The sequence below is a fragment of the Eptatretus burgeri genome, chromosome 10, assembly GCF_056783735.1.
Source record: "Eptatretus burgeri isolate ZD-2024b chromosome 10, Ebu_testis_v1, whole genome shotgun sequence".
Classification (NCBI taxonomy): Eukaryota; Metazoa; Chordata; class Myxini; order Myxiniformes; family Myxinidae; genus Eptatretus; species Eptatretus burgeri.
This window is the reverse complement of record NC_140970.1, coordinates 51063180-51073320: the sequence shown is the minus strand read 5'-3', so window position 1 is coordinate 51073320 and position 10141 is coordinate 51063180. Positions and strand designations below refer to the sequence as shown.

General features: G+C 45.0%; 1 protein-coding gene across 11 annotated transcripts in view; it reads left to right on the top strand.

The window, feature by feature from the left end:
* The window catches only part of HUWE1 (HECT, UBA and WWE domain containing E3 ubiquitin protein ligase 1), a 428879-nt gene that overhangs the window by 364942 nt on the left and 53796 nt on the right, over window positions 1-10141 (top strand). For all 11 annotated transcript variants that reach the window (XM_085898286.1, XM_085898280.1, XM_085898284.1 and 8 more), the window contains 2 exons: window positions 4120-4669; window positions 8189-8292. In XM_085898286.1, the coding sequence (XP_085754412.1) occupies window positions 4120-4669; window positions 8189-8292 (654 nt within the window). The remainder of the gene's footprint in view (window positions 1-4119; window positions 4670-8188; window positions 8293-10141) is intronic.

Genomic DNA, 10141 nt, shown 5'->3' with positions numbered 1-10141 from the left:
ATATATATATATATGTATATATATATATATGTATATATGTATATATATATATATATATATATATATATATATGTATATATATATATATATATGTATATATATATATATATATATATATATATATATATATATATATATATATATATATATATATATGTATATATATGTATATATATATATATATGTATATATATATATATATGTATATATATATATATATATATATATATATATATGTATATATATATATATATATATATATATATATATACTTGTGTGTGTTATGGATTTGGCAGCCATTTGCACACAGACAGCCAGAGTCCCCGTAGTTCAGTTATCTCGATAAGTATGTGTTTATAGTTACGGTCCCATCATTCTGTCTAATGGGTTAATTTCAAGTGTGCACTGCGGGTTTCTTTATAGTCTGGTTTTTTACATTAAATATCCCCTTCACTTCTTCGCACTACCGACTCCATTGCCCATGTGTTTTTGGCTGAAGGCATGAGCCGAGCCTCCATCGCCTCAGATCGAGGCTCCGAGGAAGGGCATGGAGCGTTTCCTCCGGCCAATGGGTGGAGGGCGAGCAGGGCCGAGGCGCTCCGGCCAATGGAAGGCCATAGTGCCGAAAACTTCTCCAGAGCCTCTTCGGGGGGGGGGGGGACGGGCCTCCGAGACACCCCGACACAACCCCCAAAACGCCCCGTCCAATCAGGAGGCTCATCACCTGAGGGCCGGCTCCGCCCCAGCCAGATGAAGTGTTCGCCCCATCAAAAAGGAAAGAGTAGAGTGGTTGTCAGGACGAGAGTGTGAGTGATCGTGGCCATTTTGCTCTTGGAAGAGCGTTAGAGTACAGGAGTGATCATGGCGATTGCTTTTCGTCTGCAATCGGAGTTCAAGCGGTCTTGGTCGTGGTTCAAGCGGTCTTGGTCTTGGTCTTGGTGGTCGCCGAGTCTGGAGTCTCTGCTGCTTGACATCCAAGCTCCGACGGACCATGGGTCCCACACGTGCATTCGCGGGCCTAACCGCTCGAGGCGGCCAGGTACCGACAAGACCCTGGTCCCCAGCTCGCATTTCCCTCGTGGGCTGAGGGACCGAATAAAGACTCGACGGGGTCCATTTCTTTTTGGGTGTGTGTTTGTGTGTGGCCCATCTTTAAGTGGAATTGTTAAGTGCTTTTGTTCACTGTACATTGCCTGCCTGATTTTCGTGATTAAGTCTACACTGTGTATTATTGTAAATAAGTATCTGTTAAATGTTCCAGGTCATTGCCTGTCATTTCTACCATTGACCCAGCACGGTGCGGGCTTGAGAAGTGGTAAGGCTGTTCGTGCCGTAAATTGTTTATTTGGGCCGACGGATCTTAGTAATCCCTGCTCGGTTTACACCCGGATCGGGCTCGGTAAACGGCCCGTTCCGCCCGAGGTCCGTCGAGGGTGTGGTTTTCCCCAGTCGTTAGACGACGTGGATACTTAGGTATGTTGAAATTAGGCAATTAACCCTACCCCACGCCGGCAAAATTTTGGCAACCACGGTCCACTAAGGGACCTGTGACCTTTCGGACTTATCCGAGAGTCACGACCTAAATTCCTGGGTGTTCGGTGGAAACGACCCTACTGCTCCCCCTCCTGGTCGTTTATCACCACCGAACCCTGGCCCACAACAAATTGGTGTCAGGATTGGGATACGAACCCCTCCGCCCCCATTTAAGGGTTACAGGATTCGAACCCACAACAGTTTTGTGTTCAGGTGCGGGGTTCGAACCCCTCCGCCTCCACAAAATTAACGGGATTCTGATCAGGGGTGTGCGGAGCAAGACCTCTCCATTCCCTCCAAAGTACGAATGTTGAAATTTATTCTCAAGACGAATCGTGGCGGGCCAAGACGGGCTGGAGCAGGTGGGTTCTGAGATAGGGTTAAAGGAATCTGTGGCTCAGGACAACACCTGTGAGGAAGAAACACCCTTACCCCAGGGTTGGGAAAAGTGGCAATGCGTTCATCTGGTTCTTTTTATTATTACAACCGCTCCACTAAATGTAGTCAGTGGGAGCAGCCAGGGCAGGTGACAGCGCAGCAGTTTATGGAGTTAATGCAAAGAATGAGGCAAAAAATGGGCCGGAATGTGCAAAAGATGGACGAGACTATGCAAGCATGGAAAGGCATACTGGCGGCACCACGTGGCGGAACGACCGAGCCAATGGGGAGTGCAAAATGTGTCCGGCCCGCGATGGAGACGGGTGAGGTCGGGATGACGAGCGACGCCATGACAATTATGGGGGAAATTAATAAACTCGGACACGAGGGGACGACGGAAAAATTAATGGAGGTGACGGAGATGCAGAAAATAAAAGACGAAAAGCCAGGAATTAACGGAAATAATAAACGAGGTGACGGAGACGCAGAAATCAAAAGAGGGGGACGAATTGCATGAAACTAAACAGGGACACACACACACGTGGAGGTGGGAGGGGACAATCGGGTCGAGCTGGTGGAATGTGTTGAGACCCAGGGCGAGCATCAGAGTAACCTCCCTCAGGAACAGAGGGAGAGGGTATGCTCCCTCGAAGTGGACTGCGACCAGGTAAGTCCGGTCGAGCCGGTGCATGATGTGAACGGGTACATGCAGAGTTTGGGGGTGGGGGCAAAGGCCTCAGGACCCCTTGTAGTAACATGAATCCCCGATGTGATTGTCCCGGTGTGCTTGTCAAGGTGTGTGAATGGTGCGTGTGACATGACGTGCATAAGTGCATTTATGGAAATGGATGACGGACGGATGACGGCTGTTCGTGCCGTAAATTGTTTATTTGGGCCGACGGATCTTAGTAATCCCTGCTCGGTTTACACCCGGATCGGGCTCGGTAAACGGCCCGTTCCGCCCGAGGTCTGTCGAGGGTGTCGTTTTCCCAGGTTGTGAGACGACGTGGGTACTTAGGTATATTGAAATTAGACAATTGACCCTACCCCACACCGTCAAATTATTGGTGACCACGGTCCGCAAAGGGACCCGTGACCTTTCGGACTTATCCGAAAGTCTGAACCGTTACTGAACCAAAATCCAATCAATTCCACCTTTTCACACACCCAACCTGTCCACCAAGTTTCATCCGAATCCATCCTCAAGTTTTTGAGATATGCTGTAATATCGTTTTTGGCCCTATCTCTCAATGGTGAAGAATCACTTAGAAAATTCTAGTCATCGGATTCGGATCCGGATCCAGATCTTCACCAAAATCTAATCAGTTTGTCCTTGTCACACACCCAACCTGTCCACAATATTTCATCCAGATCCGTCCACAACTTTTTGAGATATCCTGTATACAGACAACCAGACAGACAGAAAGAAAGGGGTGAAAACATCACCTCCTTCACCTTTGGTGGCAGAGGTGCAACTTTAAATTGGAATTAGATAGGTACCTGGAAGTTTTGGAGATAGAGGGGTGTAGGGATGTTAGCAGGACGTTTTTTTAGGTAGCTTGAGCATTGATAGGCGATTGTGTGCATGTGTACAGAGTGCTGTTGGTGGGGGTCTTCTCAAGAGGTGTTGTGTGGTTGATGTGTGTTTTTTACCCAAGCCCATGCCCCCTCCCCTGGAAAAAAGAAAATATAAAACTACAAAAAAAAACCCCACTTAATTTAAGAAAACAAACAAAAAAACATTTTGCATTTTCTTATTTTGTTCTGGTGTTGATAAATTGTTGTGCTGTTGATGTGGCACAGGCATGATGGGCTGAATGCCCTCCACCTGTCTAATTTCCTTGTGTTTCAAGAGCAATTTGTTTTCGAGACTTGAGGAAGGGCCAATATTGCAAATAGTGGCTGACACTACTTGCAATACTGGCCCTTCCTCAAGTCGAAAATTTGGTGATTAAAGGCCTCTTCTGTTCGTTCTGGTGCATTTACGAACTGTCATATCACCATAGATGCTACAATATGCCAATGGAATTCTGTTGGTCTGGTGCATTTATAGATGCTATGTGCCTATGGAATCCCAGTGAGGACACCATGTTGTTGCCTGTTACCATGTTTGCCAATTTTATTTATGATTAGTTTTTAATTGTTTGTAAAAATGAACTTATTTGCATATATGTAAACATGTCAAAACAATGATGAACTTTTTTGCAGGTGTTTCCAGGTCACTTCACTCAAATCAAGCCCAAAGAAACATGTGCTGTGGCAAATGAGACAGAACGAGATGTGCATGATAAACTTGGCAAGGTCACCTGCTATGTATCAGCAGTCACTGCTGTGACACAGTCACCCAACCTTGCTACCACTTTGCCATTAGCTGGGCCAGGTGGCATTTCCACAGACTTTTGGGATCTCCTTGTGAAATTGGACAACATGAATGTGAGTCGGAAGGGGAAGGCTTCAATACACCGTGGAACAACTCCACTGGGCCTGCCAGAGTCTGAAGGGACCCAGAACAGTCTTGAGACATCCCCACTTGGACAGCTTCTAAATATGCTTGCCAACAGTGTAATTCGGCGCAGCCCGCTACTCACTGAGAAATTACTTCGACTTCTTTCTCTGGTATCGATTGCACTACCAGACAGTGGCAAGGCCACAAGTGGGGCAACGACAAACACCACATCGAGCACTACAACAACAACTACTGCTACTACTACTACTACAACAGCATCAGTATCTTCCACTGCAGTTGGAAGCAGCACAGGCAAGTCTGTGATCGAAAATACCCATTGCCAATTGATATTCCTTTATACATGTTGTTGAAGATGTCAATTATGTTCCCAATGATGCTTGTGTAATCACCTTTGAGCTGTCTACTCTGGGTTTAATATGTGACACAGAAACTCTCTCCTTGGTACTTCTTGGTGAATTGCTTCATCATTGAATCTGCCATCTTACTGAGATATGTTCTGCTGGGTACCTGTTTTATTGGCATTTGCTGCTGTTCTACAATATAGCACCTTGTGATGTGACTGTGGTTACATATCCAGGGTTGGTTCTCAGCCAGAACACTAAGGTGTGTGTGCGGACACGTGCCCACGTGTTTTTTGACCATCGATGTTAAAACTTTGGCATGTATGTATGTTTTAAGCACACCACTTTTTACAGAACACCTTTCACAAATAATGGTGACAGTGAGCTAAAAGCAGACTTTTTCTGTCTCGTTAATGGAGAGTTCTACTTTATAAGGCCACTTCCACTGCCTTCTTGACGAACAGCAAAGCTTTCCAGGTGGGATCTGTGTGGCAGTTCCTTGTTTGTGAAAATGCAGGCAAAGAAAAACTGTGTTCGACAAAATAAATAGGCCCATGTAGACGAGGCTTTTTTCCATGGTGTTGAACAAATGTTTGCATTTGGAATGTTTCACGGAGGAGACAACTGAATGCTGAAAACAGCAGCCAAAAAAATGTTTAACAATTTCTGGGGGGCATCTATTTATTCCATACACTTTGGCCAGGGATTTTGTGCTGGGCATGTGTTAAAATTAAATCAACAACAGCAAAATTGATGAATGCAGGATAGGGGAGGGGTATTGATAAAAGGCAAAGGTGGTTGGGAGGACATTGGAGTAAGCAAAGGAGAGTGATGGGCCTTTTACAGATCAACAGATCATTGGGGGAGGGGGGATTGGAAGAGGTTTTTGGTCTTGGGGGGGGAGGAGTTGGATTGGAAGAGGTGATTATTTTTTTAATGGTTTCCAGTCTGTTATTGTACTGTCGGACCCCGCTATTTGTAGATTCGCAGTTCAAGGACCCCACGTATTCGTGTTTATAAACTGCTATGCTATGCTTCGACATTAGTGGGTTTTTGCCCGGGGGGGGGGGGGGGTTGTGGTGGAGAATTCCATGAGCTGCGCACATACAAAGTTCCAAAACGTATTGTTACAGACTCGAAGTTTGAGGCTCGCCATGAGGGGAAGCACTCGGGTCCCTCCAAAACCCTCGGTCCTGAGGCCGCCTGACACAGATCACTCCGTGTACGGGTGGGTTGCTAAGTAGCTACGAACGCTGATTGGCACTGCCAATCCTGGCAGGGTTGCACTTCCTTGCGTGATACCTTACCCATGGATGGCCGAACCAAAAGGGGGCGGGGGGGTCTCGTGGTCTCAGCGCCCACCTGGATTACTACCGAGCGATACAGTGAGTGTACGCTGGCTGACGAGCAAATTGATGGGGTGGAACTCTCGGCTAAACTAACGTGCGGACAAAGACAAAATTGGCTGGGTAGATTTATAACGTAAGCAATTTATTTATAAGGGAAAGGAAGGGTATGTGTAGCAATAATCAAAAGGGTTTTATTCGATAAAATGTCCAGCAGGAAAAGCATCAATTTGTGGGGTGTGGCAAAATAAATTCAATTATGTTCAAAAAAAAAGGCACAGGGCAGAGTGAAAACGATATAAAGAACTTGCACATTCTTATCTTGTGTAAACATTACAGGTGCCATTAGGCACACACCGAAATAAATTAGAGCGCAAGAAAGAGGAGAGGCAGTTGAGGGGGTTTTCGACCTGTTAAATACCTAGAGTGGCTGACTAACCTGCGGTTCCCAATCACTGAGGAGGGGGGAGGAGGGAAGAAAACTGGGGGTGTCTGCTTCAACAGCAGATGAGACAGTAGATGGGAAAGACAGAACGTGTGAGAGGATAGCTTAACGTGGTGTGTGTGATAATATAAATGTTAATGGTAATGAGTATTGGCTGCGGAACGCAGTGGAACCCGAGCAGCAATGATTCGGAAACTGCTTGGTTGGCTCTGTCTCAGTGACTCCTCACTCGGCTCGCAATGGCGCTGCCAGCTTGGGCTCGGAGAGTGTTGGGCTCAGTGACCTCTGTCGCTATTTTATAGCACCTGGGTGAAGGAGAAGCCAAAGAGCGGATCAAAAGGCCCCGTAGGCATTTCCGAGCGTCCGTATTGGTACACGACGCCACTCTTGAGTAGCCCCGCCCCATAAGACTCCAGAGCCGAAAATGGTTTCATTTGCTCCCAGGCTTAGCCACGCAACAGAGGACTGGGATTTATATGGAGCGCGGGTTCTGGGAGCGCTCTCCGGCCATGAACGTGGGCTGGGCTCCAATCGAGCATTATTTAGCAGAGCGCCACGGCTACCCAAATGTCATTGAATGAACCCCAGCTCATATTTGCGCTTCGAGTCACATGCCAATGTGTTCTGACTCGCAATGTCCTGCCGTTCTCTGGTATCTCAAAGGACTGTGGTGAGCGTCCAGAGAACTAACTGTAGTTATGGCAGTTGTAGTTAGGTGGGGGAAGCACTGTGGTGGTCATGGTAAGGACATTGAATTATTGGGAGCGATTGAAGCGGTTTTTGTGTGGAGGCTGAAGCGTTTGTTGTGATTGTGGCAATGAGGTCAAGCGTAGGTTACTGTGGGGATTTTTTAGGAGGCATTGTGATTACGGTGAGGATTGTATCGTCGTCATCAGCATGGTGAGGGTCTGAGGTGAGGTGTCCATTGGTGAATGGCGTGCAATTTGAACGGGAAAATGGCACAAATATGCTAATGAGGCTCTCTATTGACGTCACCATCTGGTCTGTGAAGGGCGTGCATGCATGAAGAGGTCTTGTGTGAAGTTATAGTAAAATATAATAGGTGAAAGAATAACAAAGGGAATTGAAGACCTAACTAAAAGCCCGGTGCAACGCATCTTGTCCCATATATCCACAAGATATAATGGAAGTAAAGGGAAAACTGAATGAATACAAATGAAATAACTGTCTTGGGTCCGCTGTATTTTGGGTGCCATTGCCTTGGGGGAGTGCCGCCTTTGCAGAGCCGCAACAATATGTCCAGCTTACATATTGAGGTTTTAGGTCAAAGTTATAATGTGCAAAGACAATGTAAGTGGAGGCATATTGATCAACATTGTGATGTCAAATTGTCTTGTTTTCTCAATGTGTGAATGAAACCATATTTAAATGGATTTAAATGCACGATCTTAAATATAATTGAAGCTTCAATGACTTGTCTTTGCCAACAACATGTAATGAAAAATCTTCAGGTGAGTGCATTGGCTTGAATCTTACTTTTTAGCAAGCATTTACAAAGGTATTTTTGCTTTTCAATGTCAGAATATTTAGAAGCAGAACATGGAGAAAACATCCTTGAGAGGTCAAACCTTTTTGGAACTGATCGTTGAGTTTTGTGAATATGAGGTTTTGGGATGAGAATTGCCCCTAATATTTGGCTTTCCTTGCCTTACAATAGTGAATGTGATGCTGGCCAGTAAAGTTGGTGATGTGATGGCATTTGTTGAGCCTGTAGCAGCACCAGCGGGCTTGATGGAACGACAGCTGCAGCTTGCAGTGGAGGTAAGGAATAAATAAGTACCGTATTTTTCCGGTGTATAAACCACACTTTTTTATTGGCAAAAAAGGAAACACGTTTGGGGTGCGTTTAAATACACGGGTATAGAAAAGAAATCGGTCTTAAAAACGATCAATGATGAATTTCAATTGTATTCCAAACGAACAATTTTGTAGCACTTGGAACTGCAGTTAAGCTGAATGCCGCCGTTTAAATTTTGAAAATTGGTTCAGGTAAGAGTTTGTACAACGGTTTATTAACCATGTGTGGAAATATATGTCACAATCGGAAACGTCTGGAGACACCCAGAGTTTAGGTGTGTGGCGTATATAGAGCCTCATGACTCTAAAAACGCCAATTAACACAAAAGTAGGAGAACACTTGGTCTCACATCAAAAGAAGAATTATTCACAATAACTAGAATCCAATTATGAAGCACCCACCTCAAATAAGCTTGCTTGGCAAGCTTCACTCGCATGTCGTGTTCAAAAGGAATACACTTCCCAAAGACAAGTTTCCAGCCGGCATCATTGTTTGTATGCAGCAGAAGTGGTGGATAGACGAGGCATTTGTGGTGGTGACTGTTTTTACATGCATCATTTTCTGCATGAACATCCGGTGCAGACATAATTAATCCACCAAGCTTGTTCCTTACATGCTGATGCTGTGCTAGCAAATTCTGGATAGTGGTGCGTGGTTTAAAACTAGGAACAACCAATCAACCCTGAGTACTTTCCGAAATGAGGGCAGGAAATGGATTTCAGAGGAAGAAGAAGAAGAATCTCACAGGAGTGAGAAGCCACGTGGGACGGTGAAGCTTGAAGAAATAGCTGTGTTGCTCAGTTATTTTGGCTTTCTTTGGTTCTTTTCGTTCTTCCTGGTTCTCTTCGTTTTCCCTCTTGACCATCAGCGGTTCTTCACTTGCTTTCCGCAGATTACTCGCGTCGACCAGACGAACTTTCTTTCTTCGCAGGCCTTTGTATTCAACCCAGGTTTCGAGGAACATTTGCTCTAACTCGGTGGAACCACCACAGATGAACTTTCCTATTTCGCAGATTTGGTATTTTCATCAGTTGAAAAATCAACATTTTGTGACGTGTTTCCCGCTGGGATTTTCAACCCGGATTCTGAGGAGCATTGGCCACATGCATCTTGATTGAATTTTCACCATTACTCCCGTCACTACGTTGGCTGAGCATTATGTTGACTGGAGACTGCTGACATTTTCATCGGGAGGATGAGAGAGGTCAACCTTCCGATGATCTGTGGCTGGATCGTCAAGGTGTGGAAGGAGATACCGTCGGACATCATTAAGTGAGCATTTCTGAAATGCTGCATCTCCAACAACATGGATGGCACAGAGGGTGACATCATTTGAGAGGAGGAGGCTGCAAATGACGGTGACTTGCTGTACCCTGATTCAGACAAGGAGTTATGTGCCGTCTTTGACGAGGAAAGCATTGACGAGGATTTCCTCGGGTTTTGCTAAAAAGCTTCATCAAACCCAAACGACCCTTTTCAGGGCCACAAATCCACAATAAATATGTATGATACTGGTATGAATCCCTTTTCTTCCTTTTTCTGGGAACAAAACAAATCCTCTTAATAATCTTTTCAAAAAATGAAAGAAAATAAAAATTTCTTGGTATCCTCTCCTCTCTCTTCAACTTCTTGAAAATGAGAATATGACTTACATGAAATTAAGTGGACATGGGAGGAAGCATGTTGATACCTCCGTCACTTTGTTCCATTAAAAGGTAATGTACAAACGTATTTAGTTCCAAATCAGAAAATATAATGATCAATATGTTCATTTATTTGAAGGGTGAAAAACAGGGGTGCGGTTAATACACG